General features: G+C 39.3%; 1 protein-coding gene across 5 annotated transcripts in view; it reads left to right on the forward strand.

Annotated features, from left to right (window-relative positions):
* The window catches only part of ITSN2 (intersectin 2), an 86,570-nt gene that overhangs the window by 59,411 nt on the left and 6,406 nt on the right, over nucleotides 1–20,753 (forward strand). For 4 of the 5 annotated variants that reach the window (XM_069805670.1, XM_069805674.1, XM_069805672.1 and 1 more), the window contains 8 exons: nucleotides 744–910; nucleotides 1,230–1,275; nucleotides 1,464–1,585; nucleotides 3,323–3,419; nucleotides 4,535–4,726; nucleotides 18,031–18,152; nucleotides 19,038–19,144; nucleotides 19,788–19,971. In XM_069805670.1, the coding sequence (XP_069661771.1) occupies nucleotides 744–910; nucleotides 1,230–1,275; nucleotides 1,464–1,585; nucleotides 3,323–3,419; nucleotides 4,535–4,726; nucleotides 18,031–18,152; nucleotides 19,038–19,144; nucleotides 19,788–19,971 (1,037 nt within the window). Of the gene's footprint in view, nucleotides 1–743; nucleotides 911–1,229; nucleotides 1,276–1,463; nucleotides 1,586–3,322; nucleotides 3,420–4,534; nucleotides 4,727–9,922; nucleotides 13,628–18,030; nucleotides 18,153–19,037; nucleotides 19,145–19,787; nucleotides 19,972–20,753 lie in introns of those variants that run through there. The other variant, XM_069805675.1, reaches the window with a different exon arrangement.

A 20,753-nucleotide genomic window follows, 5' to 3' on the forward strand; every position in this document is an offset into this window, starting at 1 on the left:
ACTAATTCAGGTTCAGCATAAGCCTGGGTTTTTGTTTTGTTTTTAAGACTTTTGTTCAAGCATTAATTTATTTCTGAAAACTTAAATATGTCTCATATCCATAAGCCAAGTTTTCTTCCTGCTGTTCTCTACTGTATTATGCTATACTGTAGAGACATGAGAAGGGATTTTCAGTCTCCTAAGTGTGGATCATTCTCTTTTAATCAGTAGGGAGTAGAGAAAACAAGTATTTCTGGAGAAAAATTTGTGGGAAGCACTTTCTAAGCCTTTTCATCTAGTGTATCTTCATGCTTCCCCAATTATACTTTAATTCCACTTGTGTTTTTCATTTTTGCTGTGTTAGATAAGAATGGTTTTAATCAGGTTTAGGTGTGGAATATACATGCTTGCTGTTGAAACACAGAAGTAGGGTGGAATATTTAATGCAAGAGATGAGTTTTTCAAGCTGTGGTCTACAGGCTTCTGCTGATCTGCAGGGTGATCATAGGGTAGTAACTCTCACTGTGCCAAATTCATCTATCTGTACAAAGTTGTATACCTGTAGTTCACAGTTGTAAGCACAAGGCGAGATGTGATTACAATCAAGAAAGTAGGTAGTTTGAGTCACAAACTTGTAAAGACATGAGCTGTGTTATGAACACACCGATGAACACTGATACCAAAGATACCTTTACTTGCATCTGATATACTTTTATCCTCCTATCTGAAACTATTGTCTCCTCCTTTATGCGCTGCTTGCACAGAGTATGTTGCGCTCTATTCATACTCAAGCTCTGAGCCTGGTGACTTGACTTTCACGGAAGGTGAGGAAATCCTAGTGACCCAGAAGGAAGGGGAATGGTGGACCGGGAGCATTGATGGCAGAACTGGAATCTTCCCCTCCAATTACGTCAGACCAAAGGATCAAGAAGTGAGTTCATATTCTAAGAAATAATGCACAATGCTTTCTCTCAATTTTATTGTATGTACTAGTATTGATACCTAGCTCTTAGACAGTGATTTTAAGCAGAGCTTAATGTGCTTGACAGAAAGGAAAAGCCTAGGTAGCTTGAGTGCTAAATCAGTGCCCTAGCCACAGTGTCACATTGTCTCTCCATACATGATGGTATTTTGTTAAATACAGGCTCAAAATTAAAATCTCCACGTGCTTTTCTGTCTACATGCTTGAAGTTAATGTAAACTCTACTGTTTTTATTGCATACTAAAAGATTATTTTTGTGTCTTTGTAGGCTTCTAGTAATGCTGGCAAAACTGGAACAATAAATAAGAAACCCGGTAAGCGTGTGATAAGAAACAGTCCTAAATGTTAAAAATTTAAGTGACTATGAGCATTTAGGTTCATAGCAGTGTTTTAATGGTGGCTAACGTGCTTAGCTGCAAGATACGTACCAGGATATTTTTGTGGATCTAGCTCTTCCTGTAATGAAAAAATAACAAATGCAATTAATACATTATCTTTTCAGAAATTGCTCAGGTTACTACTGCCTATGCTGCATCAGGAACTGAACAGCTTAGTCTTGCTCCTGGACAACTAATACTTATTCTGAAGAAAAATGCTAGTGGATGGTGGCAAGGAGAGTTGCAGGTAGTTATTAAAGAAGAAATAATTGTGACTTCATGAACAGCAAGGAGGTGGTCTTGGGTTTAATTCAAGAAAACAACTAAGCATAGTGTTCTAAAAGCTGGCTAGAAAGTTATTTTCACCTTATATAAACCATATTTGGGGGAAAAAAAAGTTTTTAATTAAACCTTGGGTTGCTGGGGGGTTTTGTTTGTTTTTTGATTTGGGAGGGGGGTTGGTCACAGAAAATACTAAAACTGTCAATGAACATATGCATGGGAGGGGGAAGAGGGATGTTGACAGTTAATAAATTAGTTAGGATTTAATTGGTAAAACACTGTAAAATTATTCTAATGAAAGAACAGGAATTCTTGGAAGTTGGAGTTGGAAGCTAGTTTATTGTGAAGGTTGCTATTCCCATTTTTCTCCTTTCCCCACCTAGTGATGAATTTCTAGTCCCAGGGGTTGAGGGTACTGTTACATGACCTTCTTAAACCACAGTTGATATTTTGACTTTTGGAGCCCCGTGGATCTTGTCCATAATAGCCTTCACCTTTGCAACCAATGCAAAAAGTTAAACCATGACCTTATAATGTCTCTTTGTTACCCTTTTCTTTAGCTGACTTCTAGCTGAATCTGCAGCGTTAGCTTGAATTTGGACATATTACTTCCAATGCTGAATGCTATTACCAATGTTGGGATTGAACAGCACAATAGAAAGTTCCGTCCTCTTAATATCAATTGCCCTTTCCCAAGGTATTCTACAGCCGCACACACTCTGTTTTGAGTGAATACTCTTGTTAACACCCATCTTCCCCCTCCAACAGTTAGAACAGAGCTGAGCTAACTATTCAGCATCTGTTTTTAAAACCAGCCTGCTTTACAGATACAGGAAGAGAGATCACAGTGAGCAAGTTGAGAAATGGCTGCACTGAGTTTCTGTGAATTAACAGCAGTGGAAAATTCATTGATAGTATGTGCAAAAAAGATAAATAAACACAGAAAACAATGAATAGTTTATATTTGAAGGAAAGTAGTCCCAGTGCTGGTTCAGAAGAAGCTTTAAAAAAAAAAAAAAAAAAAAAAGAAGGTGGGGGAATGGAAACTAAGATACATAATTGTCAGTTCTTGCTAGTTTTAATTTCTTTTTTTGTTGTAATAGAGCTCAGTCTGCAGTTACTGCTTTCTAAAATCTATGCTCACTTTTACATCCTGACTTTTTTGTGCACTCTGAAGTATATTTGTTTCTTCAGTGTGTGCAGGGATCATCTTTACCTGTGGGACTAAAAATGCAAAAGACTAAAAAATGAGAAATCCTTTTCAAACTCTCACATGCTGTACTAGGTAGGAAATGATATCAAATACTTAGGTCAGGATTTTCAAAAGTAGCTTATGGTAATTGTTACCTCTGTTCTGGGTATCTTATTAGAGACTCCTTGTATGATGCATAAGTGGAATGTTCATAGAGCGAATTTTCAGCCCTGCAACTAAATTGTGCACTGAGGTAATAAGCTGCACTTTAAAATTTTGGATTAATACATTTGCCAGAACATATTAGGGTGCAGCTTTATCTGAATTGGTTTTTTTCATCCTTTAGCCAGATTTTTTCCTTTGAAGATCTGTTTAGTATTTAGTTGGTGTTTGGAAGCCTGGCTTTTTGTCTTTCGTTGGCAAAACTGTGTGACATATTTGTTGCATTTTTTCCAGTCTATAGACTATTTGGTTTCTTAATTGTGTAATAACCATTTTAAACATTTACAGGCAAGAGGGAAAAAGAGACAGAAAGGATGGTTCCCTGCCAGCCATGTGAAATTACTGGGTCCAAGCAGTGAAAGAACCACATCTGTTGCTCCCTCAGGTGAAAAAAAATGACTTTATATTTCATTTAGAGTATTTTATGTAACTGTTTCAATTGTTCAGATACTAGTCTGAATTACATAACTATTGTAATGTTATGTTTAATGGCCCTATCTGATTGTGGTGTCGCTGTGGAAGGTAAAGTCCTAGTCAGAATCCGGGTCTTTTGACAGACTTGTCCATTCAGCTCTTATCTCTGTCCAAGAAAGGTAAAATCTCCCAACTTCTTAATCAAAACAGTTCTTCATAGGGTCCCTCCCTAGCATATACAATCCTCTACATACCATACAACAGAAAGGCTCAGTCATACAAAGATGTTTATATCCAGAAATCTGTGAGAATCAGCAGTCCATCTTCTACGGCAAGAGCTTTTTAGTTTTGCTGAATGCACTGAAGAGCCACACTCTTCTCATTTGGAAACTCCATGTTTCCAAATGCTAGCAAAAATCTTACAGAAAACTAGCAATCATTGACAAACACCTTGGAATTACATGCACTGCTCCTTAAAAGGAGGGAGACTAAGCAGCAAATTTCCACTAGATTTTTCCGTTTGATTGGCCAGGTACAAATTAGATTATTTCACTTAAAAGGAGATTTTTGGTTCTGCATGCTTAAATTGTGCAGTTCTCCACAGCTATGATTTGCTTATACAACAGCTTCCTGGTTATTACTGGACAAAACTTCCGTTTGACTAAACTCGCAGTTCATGATTAGCTAATGCACACTTCCTCTGCCTTTGCCATGTTTTTCTCACAAGTATCAGCTATAAGATAATCAAACTATCTTTCTTTTTCAAGCCAGTAAAAGAGATAGAAGCATACTTGATTATATTTTAAAATGTTTAGAAGGTCAATAGATGCTATACTAACTGAATCAATTCACTGTGTAAGTGCATAGATACATAAAGTGGAAATAAATATTACTGCCTGGCCCAATTAAAAAAAAAGTAAAAGAAAAGGGAGGACAGTTCCACATCAAGATAAGATCATGTGGCATTTTTCTTATGTAACAGTGTATGTGAAATTGTTGTTTCTTTCCTGTGCTTATGTAAAACACTCAAAAACAGTCTCAATACTTGTGTAACAGTGTTCTACTATATTTGGGTTTTCTTCATAGTGTGTCAAGTGATAGCGATGTATGATTACATGGCAAACAATGAAGATGAGCTCAGTTTCTCCAAAGGGCAGCTTATTAATGTACTGAGCAAAGATGATGCTGACTGGTGGCAAGGAGAAATCAGTGGTGTGACAGGTCTCTTCCCCTCAAACTACGTGAAGATGACCACGGATTCTGATCCAAGTCAGCAGTGTAAGCAACTTTTATTTTTTATTAGTTTTGTTACTTTATTTCAAAGGTGCATTGCTATTCTTTTGCTTTGTGTTTGGAATTTGGAGTTCCAGGCATCAGCTGAATTTATTGGTACTTTAAATACTTTACAGTAGTACTAAGTACTTTAAATACTTTTCTGTTTAACCTACAAACAACCAGCACGTTACCAACCAGCCAGTGCATGATAGTAAGAGTGCTAGGGTGACCTAAAAATATTAGATTTGGTAGTTGTTCCCCTTCCATTAAAGATGCTGATGTTTGATAACTGACATGGACTGGGAGTCAGTGCAGGCAAACTGTGCTTGATTATAGAACTTGCTTGACTTTTATAAAATACGAAAAAATGTCTGCTGTAGTCATCTTTAACTTGTATTTAAACTATTTATCAGTTAAGTAAAAACCATAGAAAGGAGAGGAAAAAGATTCTAGCATTAGCAAGTGATCTATCCTACGGTAAATACATGTGTCCTGGCTCCCAGCAATCCAGCTCTCATCCAGTTCTGAGAAACAAGATATATATCAAAACATGTTAAGCTGAAAATTATCAGCGGCAGGCTGAGAACTGAATGCTAGAATATACACCTATCTGACAGTCAGAATTTTCTCTGCTGTTTTTTTGCATGTAAACACAGTAAAGGTTTCTGATATTGTGTCCCCCCCCCCCCCCCTTTTTTTTGGCCCCCCTCCCCAGATAAATTTACCACCATTTTTATTCCTTCAGCTTTTTCATCCAGCGGCACTGTGATTAAACCAACTTCTATATCAACCTATGCCATCAATGGGTTTGGGAATCTATCTTGATGTCAGAGTTGTTCCTTTGACATAACAAGCCTTGTCCTTTCACTTCCTGTTTTTTTTCCCTAGGTATCATTTGTAGTTTTCTCAGTATAAAAATACGCATCCAGGTTGAGGTTCACTCTTAATAGCCTATAGCTAGTGTGTAGGACCAGTGCGCACTTAAGATTTGCTCAACATAGTTCTGTTCTTACAGAACAATTCACAAACTCGATAATGAAGGTGCAGCTTGGATTGGAAAGTTAAAATATTTTCCCTGGTTAACTTCTGGGCAAAATAGAGTATGCACTGTTCTTGAGGTTTTGGGGGTTTTTATTTTGTTTTTTTTTAGCTAAATTACATCTGTGCTCACATTTTTGGTAATGCATTGATTTTTTTTTTTTTTTTTTAAATGCCTCTGCCCGGTGTGGCTGTGATGTTGAAAACTTCAGCATTTAGATTGAACTTAACATTCTTTTGATTAGGCATATCTAAATCATTAAAATGATCCTTTGAAAGTCATTGGGTTTTTTGTTTGTTTACAAAATCTCAGTTTGAAGAAATAGTATGGACTAAATCCAGATGGGCTATAAAATTAAGACTCTGGCTGAATATTAAAACTTTCTGAATTTTCAAAAATTATAGAGATACTAGCTTATCACACCAACTGTGTTGCCATTTAGAGTTATGTGGCTGAATGTGATGAGTGCAGGGTGATAACATCTACCACTAATTTCCAACAAAAGCAGTGCTAAGACCAAGTTGTAATTGGAAACTTTCGATATGATGATTAAGTTTTTCTCATTGTTTGCTGATATGTCATTAGGCTTTTTCTCATATTTCAGTGTTGTGGAGTAAAAATATTTCTATCCACATCAAACTGTGGCTGTGTGAACAGAATTTTCCTTTGAAAGTGTATTGACAAATGTCAGCCAGTGGCAGTCAGATGAGCAAATGTGCACATGAGCAGATGTGCCCCAGGTCATCTGTACTTGGTCGTTAAACTTTTGTCTAAGAAGTAGTCTGTTTGCTATGAAGCAGATCTACTGGTGCTCACTTAACAAAATCCACCTATTGGTGAATGAAGAGTATGTTGAATTTTTTTTTTTTTTTTTTAATTTAATACTCTGAGTATTTCAAATAAGCTAAGTTGTATATCACTTCTGTGCTGGAATTTGCCACTCTTTTGTGATATTAAAACATATGCATTTGGAAAATTCAGGAGAAATCCTGCTTAAAGTCCAGAGCCTGCTCAAAACCAGCATGGCTTGTTAAGCTCAAGTGCAGCATTGTGCAAATATCGTTACACCTATTTCAGCTGGGCTACTTTCGTATGGTGTGAAATCTGAGCTAGTTAAGTTGTGTTAGCAGTAAGCTAGTGCTGTACCATTCTTCTGTAATGAGAGAAATATTTAAATATGTACTGATGGAACTTTCAAACTTCCTTGGATTTCCTTAAAATATTTTTTGCTCTTATTTAAATATAGCGCAGAAACTGTCACTAGTATTCTTGAGAAATCACTAAGAAATTGTCCCACAGAAATGTTGATGTGGCCCTCTAGGGATCAGCTTAGAGATACGACAGAATATAATTTAAGAAATGCGTTGTTATATTTTAAAGAATTGTTAATCTGAGTATTGTAATGTTTCTGTTGAAGAATAGCAGTTTCTCCCACTGTCTTTTCTAGATGGTCAAATGTGATGGTATTTGAAAGGGAGCAGGCAGATTTGGTTTACTCAAATAGGTTTGCAGCTTAGGAAAATTCTGCTTTTCCCTCAAATTTAAACTCTGTTATATGGACCACCTTTGTATCCAGAGTCTTTTCTGGGACTTACTAGTTATGGCTGTAATGGCAAACTTCCCTAGCAAAGAAGGAACTTAGGTCAGTGAGATGTTCCTTAGGTTGCTGAAATAGCTCTTTGAACAGAATAAGCTGTGCTGACAAGATCACTTTTCTTGTTGGCGTAGCTGCACATCTGGCATAGGGTCTCTGCAAGGAAAAAAAATCAATGAAGCATGTAATAGGTCTCTCAACAGGTCTCTTAAATACAACTGGGTCCTGGTGATTGCAGAACACAAAATACTTGAGTGTTGTGCTCTCAGTGACCTTGGTGATGGTTAGACTTACTCATGTTTAATGACATTTTAATAGCCCTTATTCTAATGTTTGCACAGAAGTCATCATAAAGGATAAATAAGATACGCAGAAGGTTTCAAAATATAAATAGGTACAGATTTAAAGTAAAGGAATATGCATAATCTTCTGTTCTTTGTTGAGTGCTTGCTCAACCATTCAGGGTCAGATCTTTTGTGTATTGGCAGTACCTGTCTAAGACATGTCTACCGGGTTTTCTTCCTGTTCTTCACAAGGGATGTGTAAGGCGGGGTAGGCAGGGTATACTTACCCCTTTACAGTTCTTCCCGTTGGCCTGGTCTGGAGATAATTTTGTCACTTCAGCCAGTCTTCGTCTGCCTTAAACATTTGCTCATAGAAACTCGTTCTCTCCTTATGTGTTAGCTTTTTCAGCGAGACACCTTTTTTCAGTTTGTCTTCTTATTCATGGGACCAGTCTGAGCCTTGTCCTTACATTTTCTTTAGCTGAGATTTTCTCCCCTCACGTACCTCAGATGGAGGCAAGGTGGATGCTCCAGCTACATCTGCATACTTGGTTGCTGGATGTCTCTTCATGTTAGAGATCTGTTCACCTCTCGGAGACATTCTTGCCGAGAGCTGGACAACTCAGCCAGGTGAACATACCTATGCTCAGTGTGCAGAGGCTTCTAGTTCACCTTATCTGAGGTACCTCATCTCCTGTTGTGAGACTGGTCTTTCACAGCGCTGAATATTGTACCAGTTCTTTCTACTCTAATGCACATATAGTTATTGTTTCTGTTCACTCTTTTTTCTTTTCATAGCCCAGCATTGCTGCAGTTCCTCAGGCATCTAAGTTACTCCTTCATGTGCTCTGACGTGAGCTCCAGGTAGTCCCCATAGCCTGATAAGCACCTCCTTCCTCCATTTAAACCTGCCTTCTCTGCCTTCTGCCAGTGCAATGGCAAAAGTTGGTTAGACTGGGAACAGATCCTTTCTCCATAGACTGTTCTTAACATGTGTGTGACGACGGTGTGCATTTCCTTAGGTACAAACTTGATGTTTATGGTAATACCAGTAGATCTACCTATTTTTTTTCCTCCCCAACCTTTCTTGTAGATGCGACACGTTAGAGACATGAGGCAAGTCCTGTCCTTTCAACACAAGGAGCTGTGTTTCCAGAAGTTTATCTCCATGCACAAAAGATCGTTAGTAATTCCTGTTCACCACTGTCTAATGAATGAAGCTGACCAATTTTCAAGGGTGTTTATAGTGAAAAAACAACTTCTGAACTGACATGCTCATGGCAGATGCATTTCTATGTCTATACATGGACGACACATTTTGAAGTTCTCTATTATTGCCAAGTAACTTCTCTTTATGATTGTGGAGTAAGAGTTCATGGTATCAGTGGCTTTGAGGTGTTGCAGGTCCACACTCATTTTTTAACACATGAAGATTAATAATTTATTCTAAGATTTTACTCAACAGCTCCAGAATTTTATCCCTTTTACCTAGGATCAAATACAAAATCAATCCCTTAGTTCATAGTGACACAGTCATTTTGTATTTCTAAAACTATTTGGTGAATGTCAGTCAGGCTTGATAAAGCTTCCAGGTTGAAATCCGAATAGTCTCTGGATTGCCCACAAGGTGTGTGCAGCTGAAGCCCACGTCATATATCTGCCTTTAACCTGACTTCGCAGTGCCTCTTCTAGACTGTGTAGACCTTGGTTTCTGATGGGTATATTGAGTGATGTGGTACATGCTACTTCATGGACACATATTACTAGAGACAAGGTTTTCATTTCTTTCAGGCTTTGCACAGTCAGACATGTTAATTTTTATGTGCCAATATGAATAAATTCCAATGAGGCTTTTCTTTACAAGTTTAGTTTTTATCTGATTTTCTAATGTCTCATTACAAGTTTCTCAGGAGAAATCCTGGCTTTGTTGAAATCTCAGGGAATTTTGCCATTGCCTTTAAAAAAACGCTAGGGCTTCACCTTGTGTTGTTGAGTCTACATAACAGAAGTCTTCCTTGGGAAGAAACTTTCTTCAAGTGAATCAGCTGCAAGTGTTTTTCAGAGTCAGTGATGGCTGGTCACAAGTACTTAAAACTGTGTGTGTTTATAAATATGAAATTGTAAGAGTAGAAGCTTATGATGTCTGTTTTCAGAAAGTTGAATGTTAGTCATTCCTTTCTGATCTTTTTGGTGTTGTTCTGTCTTTGTCCATAGAACTCATATGTTTCACTCTTCAAATTTATGTTCATTTTATCCTTCATTTTTTTTTGTTTTTTTTTTAGGACCCAATGTTGTCTTCCAGTGTGAAAGCACCTCAGAGACCCACTATCCAAGTTTGACTGTAGCGTGGAGGCAGGGTGGCCAGCCCTGCTCACGTATCTCTGACACAATCCTTTTGCTTCGTTTGAACATTAGATCCAGTCAAGAAATTAGTTTTTTGTGGGTTTTCTTATAATCTACAGTTACAGTTGATTTGTAAAAGCAGAAAGGATAGTGGGTCTTTGTGTGGCTTTCACTGCTGTTCATTCTTGTTTCCTTTAGTATTTTTCTTTGGTATTGATAATCGTAGATCATTAGCATGCATATCAAGTTATCGTTTGCATGGTGGGATTGCAGACACACAAAGACCCACTATTTGCACAGTTTATCTGAGCTGTTTTGAATGGGCAGTTGTGTTATTTTAATGTTGTAATGTACATACTTTGCAGAATTAAAATGTTCGCTGATTACTGTTCTAATGGACTTGATGTAATCTCTTATATATTGAGCTCTTAAAATTGGCAGCCTACAAGGCTCATCCAGGAAACAAAACCCTACCTGTCTCTGCTGCTGATAGTCACTGTGATTACAAACATGCTACAAGATCTAAGATTTAGATCTGGCGCAGTCCATCCAGCCTTTTAATACCCTTTTTAACAGGGCAAAGAACTATTAAGCATAGAGTGGAGGATATTTTAATTTTTTTCTCCCTTCACAGTAGTACTATAGCAGGAATTCAGGTTGTTTTGGCTCGATATAGCCTATCCCTAAACAACCTTCCTTCCTTTAAATACTTTATTCCAATAATTTGTATTTGCTTTCAGTTTTAGCAAACGGCAAACATGTACTAGCTACTGCAGTAAGTACTTATACAGCCTCTGTGCTACTAGACCCTTTCCCTGCCCCTTTTCTTCATTAAATAGTTAATGGTACTGAACAGTGTTTTTATCTGGCTACCGTCTGCAGTGACTTAAAGTAAGTACTGTCTGAAAGCTGCAGCCTAATACATGGGTAACCTCAAGAAAGATACGTTGCCAGAAAAGAAACACTAACAGACACCTGGAGCTGAAGGCAGAGCATTTGGGTTTAGAAATGGAACTATACTCCTCAGCTCAAAAGTGGTCCTTAAAGGTACAGTTATGGCATGTCAGCAGTATGGTGCAGTAAAGGCGCCCACATTTTATTAGTTTGGGGGGAGGGAAGGAGAGACCAGGACTTCAGGACTATAACCCTGATACCCCTTTAAATAAAAGGATTAATTTAATAGCGGACTGCTTGTCTAATTAAATAGTACTGTGCTCTTGTAACAAGAGGAGAGATCTAGTAGACATGGTATTTAATTTAGTTGGTTTCCTGAAGTTGGTTATGAAACAGCAAAGCTCACTTATGCAATCAGAAATGTTTACAAAACACTGCTTGTTTACTATATACATATATATATATGAATGTTGTGAAGGTACTATCAGGAAAAGGTTAGTCCAATTGCAGAGATTAAAAAGCCTTTCTCCAAAACTTCTATGTTATGTATTTAATATACTTGATCAAATAATGTATATGTGCCCTTTAGTTCAGAGAGATATCTTTTGTGCAATACGGACTACAGCAATGTGCCTACATAAAACTACAAATGGGTTTTTATTCTGGATGTATTTTGTCGAAACCAATATTTTGTTATAGAATGAAATCATGTTATTGTAGGCAAGTAATGTGCTAGATATTTCCTCAAGTATTCTAGCTGACTTGATTTCCTTATGAAACTACATTTTAAGTATTTCTACTAAAATCTGCTAATCACCCTGAATTGCCTTCTCTCAATTTCTGACTTTGAAAGCCTGTTTAATACAGGTGCAAGTGTGTTGTGCTACACCAGTGGCATTGAGCAGTCACTTACTGTAGTCTAATAATTTCTCTTATAAATTATCCCGTTTCTAAAAGGCACTGTTAACCTGTGGGATTTGAGCCAAATTGACTTCCCAATGTTCAATGACAGTTTTCTTTGAATGCCAAATTGCTACTAATTGTCTTTGAAAAACTAAAACCAACTTCACATCCTATCTAGGATGTTCTAGGAAATAGTTACATGGCATTTTCCAAAAACAATTGGCATTCTACCCATTTTTTTAACTGATACAATTGGAGATGAGGGTAGTATTAGGTAGAGTTTCACACAAGTGGCCCTATCATTGGGTATGTAGTTGAGCATTGATAATTATTGAAACAGCTGCCCCTCATTTTGAACTGATGAGTATTGGAATGAAGCATTTTGGGCTTTCACAGTTACCTTTTCATGTTTCAGTATTACCTGAGTATGCCTCAAATTCTCTAACTGTAATAACAAAGATAATCATACACCTTAATAATGCTGATTGAAAGAGATGTAGTCCCTGCCTTCTTTATTTATCTCTACTGCAAAGGTCTGCCTAACACAGCTCAAGCACAATCACCTGAGAGCTCTGCTCTCCTATTGCACACTGGTGCAGAAAGAATTGAATACATGCATCAGATCATCAGTGGGAGAGACTATGCCGAGGATGTATTTAAGGCAAGATTATTTAAAAATAATGTTCTGTATCAATGAAGAGGTGTAGCTAATAGACGCTGGGCTTAAATCAGACTTTTTCTTTCAAAAATGTTACTTTTTTTCTGGTTGTGTGCAATCCACTCTCTTGTGGATACAAGTCCATAGAGCTGAGTTCAGCTGTCGTCCCAGCCAGCCAAGTAAAACTAGTGGTGAAGTATACATCCCTTATTTGGATGAAAAAGGTTGGCTTTGGAACTAAGGACAAGGTGGAAAACAGAGGGGTTTTGTTGAACTGATGGTCCCCAGTCAAGAACTGAGAGTCTAAATGTTGCTCAGAGCCACACAAGGTTATCAGTTAAAACTGAAGCCAACCAGGAAAGCAAAATATGATGTTGCCTGCAGCATAATACTTGCTTAATGTTGTTCCTGTAGGCCAGCAGAGAATAGGGGCCATGGTGTAATTGGGGGTAAGAATGTAAACGATGCTGTAAATGCACAAGAACAGGTACTGAAATGCCTCCTAATTTTTTAACTGTCTAGTTTGCATAATGGACTAACAACCTACAAAAGTGTAGTTTTACAAAAGCTTAGTTTACAGAGCTGAGTTCCTGATCCAGCGGTTGGATCCGTGCAGGAAAGTCTTGTGCCACCACCAAGACCCGGTTGCAGGGCTGGGGTGCGCGAGTCGTCAGTGATGGTGAAGGGCTGTGAAAGCATACAAAGCGCTATCTTAATGTCAGTGTTAATAGTGTTACAGTTAGGAGTGCAGAAGGCATAAAGCTCCATCAAAAAACTCACACGCTAATAATTGAAACGTCTCTTACCAGTCACTGAATATTTATGCCATCTTGATGCTCTGTCAGATTGTATCCCTGTGTGATTTTTCTTGAGTCGGGTTGAAAACACCTGTAAATAAGTCTGCTCGTAGGAATGCTGGCAGACCTTGGCCTGTAGTAGTGTTGGGAGCTGCTACAGGGTCATACTACTTTAATGTAATGAACTAGTAAAACTGCTACGTAATGGTGTGTGCTGCCTTAAAATCTCTTTTGTTGTTCTTTTCAAGCTAGAGTATTCATGTTTGGGGATGATTGTTAAGACATGCAAACGCAGGCTGTGCTTAGCATGAGGCAATTGTTCATCTTTGGTTTTCAACAAAGTTGTAAGATAACTATGCAAATGTATTTTATTAAAGGGACACGTAAAAGGATCTAGTTTGTCTGTTGTGGTTTTTTTTGTCCATTTGGGGAGGATTTTTTCCCATCTGAATAGCTTGGTATGAGCATTAAGTTACTTGGCTCTGTGATGGAGTGACTTAATTTTGCTTTTACTTCTTGAAAATTGAATCATAAATTTCTTCTGTTGTAGCAAAGAGAGTATACTATATTTACTGATTAGGGGAGATCGGATGAAAGTTTTTATTATGTTTCCCAGCGCCTGATGGAAACCAACCTTTCCGCAGTGGCAAATTTCTTAGATTAGTTCTTTTCACAGGTTTCAGTAGGTACAAGAGGCTGCTGATAGCTACAGGCAGTGACAGGGGTTCATTGCAAGTGAATTAGCCTTATGTGCGCCAGCAGAGATTGTAAAATGGCTACGGGTGATGTCCCATGATACCATCAGTCTGTTCTCTGGCTGTAGTAAAGGGACTATTTTAATGCCAGCCCATGGTACTTAAGGTGAGATGTAGTCTTTCTATGGTAGCCTGGGAAAATAGAGGCAGGCTAATACAGGCAAAAAACCCCTCTCTTACCTGCTTTTTCCAGCCATATTAACTGGCTTGAGCTAAAGAAAGAAAAAAAAATTTTAAAAGACCCAAACAACACAACCAACTCCCCCACCCCCCCCCAAAAAAACCACAAACCACAAACCCAACCACCCCACAGCCCTGAACAAACCAAGCTGTTTCCATACAAATGCAGTTTATATAGGCCACCTCTATCCCTAAATAGTCTTCACTGGTGACCCAAAGCGGTGATGCCTCTGGTGTAGATAGATCCTTCAGGGCAAGTGCCTGAGCTCATGTTTGAGGCTTAAGATGTCTTTCCAGAGCTGTCATTTTTAATAGGTTTTTTCATTGTTCGTTGAGTGGGGAAGTTCATTGGGGAAGGGGACAAAACACTCAATGTCCAAGCAGATCTGACCATCTTTGAAAGCCTTTTATCCACCTGTTTTTTACCTGAATTCTCTAGAATTGGCTTTTAAGTGAGGAATTTTAATTCACTCCCTCTTTTTTAATAAAGAAAAAAATGGATTTTTTTTTTTTTTTTTGAGATGGTATTAGGTCTCATTCATCTTTCTTTCACTGGAGGAATTCTTCTCTTCAGAAAGTGTCATTCCTCCCCTTGAATGTACTCAAATCCAAAATATGTCAGTAATTGGAAAGGTTTTCTCCCCCAGCACCCCATGTTTTTCAAACATTTGAATTTTCTGCAGAGGAGAACATCTTTTGACTGTGAAACTCAGTAGCTTTTCATGCAAGGTTAGTTATGTTAGTAGGGAGAAAGTATTTCTTGTTCAGGTATATTTGGAGAGGGAGGTATAATTTTAAACACAACTTTAGAGACTGGGATTTCCTGTTTATAAACTCTCCAGCTTGTTTTACCTTGCCCCTGCAAGACAGCTACTTCCTTGTCTTGGAGACCAGGATTTATCACAAAAGGTACCACAGTTGTAGTAGGCATCGCTCTCTTGCCGTGCCCTAAGTTTCAAGGGTAGCAGACACCCACTGCTTGCTCCGTTATACGTTGGTTTTGGGAGGGAGCTAGGCAGATCATGCCCCAGATTGTCTGAATGGGCTGGCTTGCCCTGCAAAGGTGATGTAAACCTCTTCTCTAGTCACCAGAGGGAGGTGAGCCCCCACTGTGGACAGCTGAGATTCCCCTCTGCAGGCTCTCCCAAAAATCTCACTGCTTTTCATTAGCCATATGGGGAGCTTGGGATGCAGCTTCACAAGACAGAAGCCAAACCAACAGCTTTCTGCTGCCAAAAAAGGCAGTTTTACTGCTTCCACGCACATTCCTGGCTGCTAAACTAGCAGAAAACTACTGTTTTCTTTTTCCCTCTTGGGATTCATTTGCTGCCAGGGTGTGAGCTGGGAGTCAGATAAGTGCCAGAATTGATGCAAGGAAAGGAGGGAACAGGAATGTGGGAGGAGAATGGGTAGAGATGCAGGTCCACCCTTTGCATACCAGCGAGCCCATGGGTTGCTGTGGCCACTTTCGAAAAACATTGGCAAACGCACTAGGTAGGTTGTTTTATTCTCTGTCTCGTTCGCCTATCTTCCCTTCAGATCCAAATGTCTGAATTCACCCTCTAAAATCAGATGTGAGGATTGCATACTGTGTTTTTATGCCAGTATCATCAGACCCATCAAAATTTGGAGTGGTTTCGCTAGTGCTTATTTAAATATAAAATAGCACTCGTCCATTCATCCCAAAGGCCGACAGTCCAAATAAAAGCTTAGTGCAGGAGCCAGTTAATTTAACTGCATTTTTGTATCTGATAATGAGCTTATAAACCAAGTCTGTTTTAGGTGCACATAAACAGGCCTGTTTTCCTTCCAGTGTTTGCTTCAACTTTAAGTAGATGGCATGAGAGAGACACAAATCGAGCATGTGGGTTGTTCTAACAGCTGTGATACAAACAAACAGCAACAGGAGCTTCAGTCCATCCATGCTCTTGTTGCAGGAGCATACCTTGCAGTAGAAAAGAACCATGTGGTCAAAGCTGAGACTTCCAAATCTGAGAAATAAAGTCTGGTTACTGTACAAGCCCTTGATTATCCTAAAATTTCATGTCTTAGGAACCAGGTGGGCTTAAACTCAGTCCTGTACAGACTAAAGAATGATGCTAGAATCCAGAAGTAGCATATATTGGCCACAGTCCATTTTGATGGATTGAGATACCAAACTTCATAGGAATTGCTTTGATCTGTAACTTTACTCCTTTTACTCATCTGATTTTGGCCTGATTGTAACTTTGGGAATAACTAAGGCCAGAAGCAGCATTCTGCACAATCAAAAGAGCTGCAATCCCAGATGTCTTCATAAAAAGTGGCATTTTTTCAAATCTTATCAGAAAGCTTTAGATCTGTGATCCTCCTTAGGGGTACAAATCAGAACTGAAAAGTCCTGATTTAAACCTAGCTATTGCATTTACTGTTATACTTCTTTGTGTTGTTCAAAGGGTTTCCCTAGTAAAATACTTCGAATGGTATCATAAAAGTTCATTTGACAAGTGTTCCTTTTTAGCTGAAGGTTGCTGCTCCTTCAGAGCAGCTTGATGCTTGTGCAGCAGGAAGCGCACAAGCCTGGGAGGTTTCCATTAGGCCACTGTCACATCAAGTTTAGCGAAATGTTTAGTGTTTCTTGTTGTTTTTTCCCCTCAAATTTAATACCAACTCATTTTAGTTTCATTATTTAGAGCAGCCTTCCCATAAACAGATCTATACGTTGGCAGTGAATAGAATAAAGTCACATTCTAGTGTCCTAGATGTGTTAGGGTGACAAGGGAGACGCAGCCCTTCGTGCTGTAGGTCACGCTGCCTTCCACACCTGTAAACTTCCAGAAAGTATCGTTCCTCTGGAAATGTCGGATCTAAATGAGGCCCTGCGATGTCCTTCCTGCTATTCTGCAAAATCTACAGTTCACATTGTTTTAAAATCTGATGCCGTCACATCAAGCGATAGCTGCATGTTCTCAAACGCTCTGTAATTGTTTCTCTTTTTATTTTCCCCCACCCTGCTACTTTGCAGTACTCTGCTAGCATGTGAACATAGGGATCAGAGTTTGACTTTGTATGCTCTCCTTTACTCATCTAAAAATATTCACCACTTTGTTTTTACCAGTTTTCGATTCAGTTACTAAATTTCAAATGTTGTCATGCTTACTAACATGTATACAGTAGAGAAAAAGCAGTGTGAAGCTGTAGGGTCTGCGTGGTATTACAGAAAACTTGGGGTTCATGTCATTGACTGTCTGTATGTTCCTGTGCATGATTTTGATTATTCACACTTGATGCATAAAAATAATTCAACATATTTCAGGCTCATTTTGTTTCTAAATGACAAAAAAAGTTGTGCAACTGCCAAATCACGCAACCATAACATTATGCATTATAACTTTACAAATTTGTACTGGTGGTTTGCATCATAAATTAATAAACAAGGCAGAGTACTTTAGAAATGTGGTGGAGATTAAAGGTGCAATGTCCTAAGTCAGAACCAGACACATTTTAGATGACTTCATCTCACAAAAGACATTGCATAAGGTGAGAGAAAATCACAATTTTGAAACAGTATGGCAGAAAAGGAGAAGAGATGAGAAAAACCATGAGACAAATGGAGTGGCAGGAAGTCAGGAATTCTTATTCTGCATCACAATACAAGAAGAAGGGATGCTCGAAGAAATAAAAAGGTGACAGACTAAAAAATGGCATGAAGTGGGGAGGGGATTGACCTCTACATCACTCAATTTTGAAACCTGCTGCTGCTGTGGACACCACCGTGTGTATGGTCTGAACCGTGGGCTGGTGTATGTTGGTGCAATTTTGTTAATTCATCAAATCTGATAGCCTGAGTGGAATCTAAACTACTGGCTTACTTCTTGTAGGGTGTGCTGATCTCCAAAGCCTTGACACTATGCAACCGATGGAAAGGAAAAGGCAGGGCTACATTCATGAACTCATTCAGACAGAAGAAAGGTATATGGACGATCTTCAGCTCGTCTTAGAGGTGAGATGTCTTGGATATGAAAATGCATTTGGAGAACACCTCTGTCCTACTGAATAATGATAAAGGGATTCTTACGAATTGTGAAATGCTAGAGGAAGAAAGGTGTGTGAGCACCTCCTTTTCTAGTGAATGTTATGTGGTTGTCCACCAGGCAGAAACATCACGTTGTGAAAGCCATCGTCTTAAAGGACTTTCCAATTTTCCAAATCCTGTTCTGAAGTGTTTGGGCTCAGTGTAAAGATGATGGGCTGGGCTGGGCTGTCTGGCAAAGCTGCACAGGCTCATGACAGAAGCTGTATAAGCACCATAAAAGTTTATCATCTGCCTTTGTCTCCAATTTTATTTCTGGAAGCAAGACCACCTCACCAGGCAGGGCAGGAACTGGCCAGCATTAGGTGGTCTTGGGCGTCTGACTTGACCTCTCTATAAAACAACTGTGTGATCAAGTGTTAAAGATGTTAAATAGACTGAGTTACACAGGTATTCTGCTCTCCAGAGGTCTTGTGCTGAGAGCCCCTGAAAAGCTGGAGCTCTGCACACAGGTTGACTGTGAGTGCTCTGGGTATGGGGACAGGTGTGATGCGTAAGTGTAATTTGTGTAGCAATTGACTCTGAAATCATGGGAATGCTCTTCTGCTGAACGGTCAGCCTGCAGGTCCCAGTGCTTGCCCCTGCTTTGCAAATGGCAATGCTGGTGTCGGAATGAGGTCACGTGCTTAGGAAAAATAGTGACAGCTGTCACAAGTGCTCATAAGGAATTGCTTTTAGCTTCTAAGAAATTGGACACTGAGCATTCAAAAAAAGCAAAATCGCTGCTAAGCTGAACAAGAGGCTGAGCTGCTTTTGTTTCAAGAATTGCTCACCTTTCTGATCTTTTGACTGCAGGTTTTCCAAAAACCGATGGCTGATTCAGGCTGTCTCACAGAAGGAGAAATGGGGCTGATCTTTGTTAACTGGAAGGAACTCATCATGTCAAATACAAAGTTACTGAAGTGAGTACTTACTTGCATTTTTATGTTTTCCTCTTCATCTTTATTCTTTTGTTCCTTTCCCCAGCAAGTTTTCTGGTTTTACAGTAAATATTTCTGTCCTTGCTCATTATTTCCTGTGCATGTGTGCATTCAGAACAGCTAAATGCATTCAGACTACCTCACAAAGAAGGAGTTGTTGCAAAAGAGAGGGGGCGAATAAACAGCAAGAACAGATGCACATTTGCTGTACTACCTTAGAAATGGAGCCTACACAAAAGCACGTGCACAGGAGGCGTTCTTCCCAGTTTTCTGCAAAGCAACCTTCTATTCTCTAAAAGTAAACTTTGGAGAGACAAAATGGCTAATAATTCATTGAAATGGGATGCTGACTGAATGTAGAGATTGATGCCGATTGTCCCACAAACCTCAAAGGAGAGTCTCAGTCCCACAGACCCCATCAGGCAGATGGTTGAGCGCAGCGTGCTGTGCTGGTGACTTCCTGGGGGTTCAGGCTGGACCCTGAGCCGCCTGGAAGCCCCCGTGCTTTGTAAAGAGAATTCACCTCGCAGACTTGCGTCCTTTCCGGGATGGATGTTGTAAGGATCTTGATTTAGGCCTCGCAGACTTGGCAGCAAAGTTGAATGGTGATTTCTTTCCTCTTCAGAGCCTTGCGAGTGCGTAAGAAAACAGGAGGAGAAAAAATGCCCGTGCAGATGATTGGGGACATCTTAGCAGCAGAGCTCTCTCACATGCAGGCCTACATTCGGTTCTGCAGCTGCCAGCTTAACGGAGCTTCGTTGCTGCAGCAGAAAACTGATGAAGATGCTGATTTCAAAGACTACTTAAAGGTACCTTATTCAGTAGCTTTTGTGCCGCCTTCTTTCCTCAACGACAGGAGCCCGTCTAACCAGATCGACTAGATAACCCAGAAGAGTAAAATCTTGCAAAAATAGCTAAGAACCTTCCAAGGTGTATTTATATGATGACCATGGTTAACACTGTGTGTGCTTTTTATTTATATACCTGTCTTTCTCTCTAGCTAATTTATTACTCTATTTCCCACCTCAGTGTAACGCTAACCTCACAAAGCTACGGTGCTGGTGTCTGCACCTTCCCAAAAATTCATGCTGTCAGAAGGGGTAAGAGTCTGTGGAGTGTAAATAAAAAAGCTGTTGTTCTGAACGCGCTTGGAATTCTGTGGGGTGTGCAGTGTGTCTGAGCAGTGGGGTTGCAGCCAGGGCCAGAGGTGTGGCGAGAGCATCACAGGCAGGCACACTGTGAATAAATAAGGAATTGCTGCCATACTGCAGCTGATGTGATGGCTTTGAGGCCATGAAAGGAGAAATGCCAGAACTGTTGACATCAGGCATTTGTTTCTTTCAGTGCTTTGTTTTTTTCAACCTGAGTGGAGCCTGTAATGTCAAAATAAAAGCTGGAACGGTTTTGAATGTAAGGATTCTGCGTGAACAATGATCCTGTGGCTTATGCTGGCAAAGCGTCTGGGTACAATGACAGCACCGGCTTTCCTGTTTGTTCTAGATACAAGTATTGTTTGTTTACCAAAAAAATCTAACATTTCTTGGAATGCCTGGAAAAATGAATCTGATCAGACAGTTTTCAGTTTTCAGTG

This window comes from Haliaeetus albicilla, chromosome 18 (genome assembly GCF_947461875.1).
Source record: "Haliaeetus albicilla chromosome 18, bHalAlb1.1, whole genome shotgun sequence".
In the NCBI taxonomy this organism is placed as follows: Eukaryota; Metazoa; Chordata; class Aves; order Accipitriformes; family Accipitridae; genus Haliaeetus; species Haliaeetus albicilla.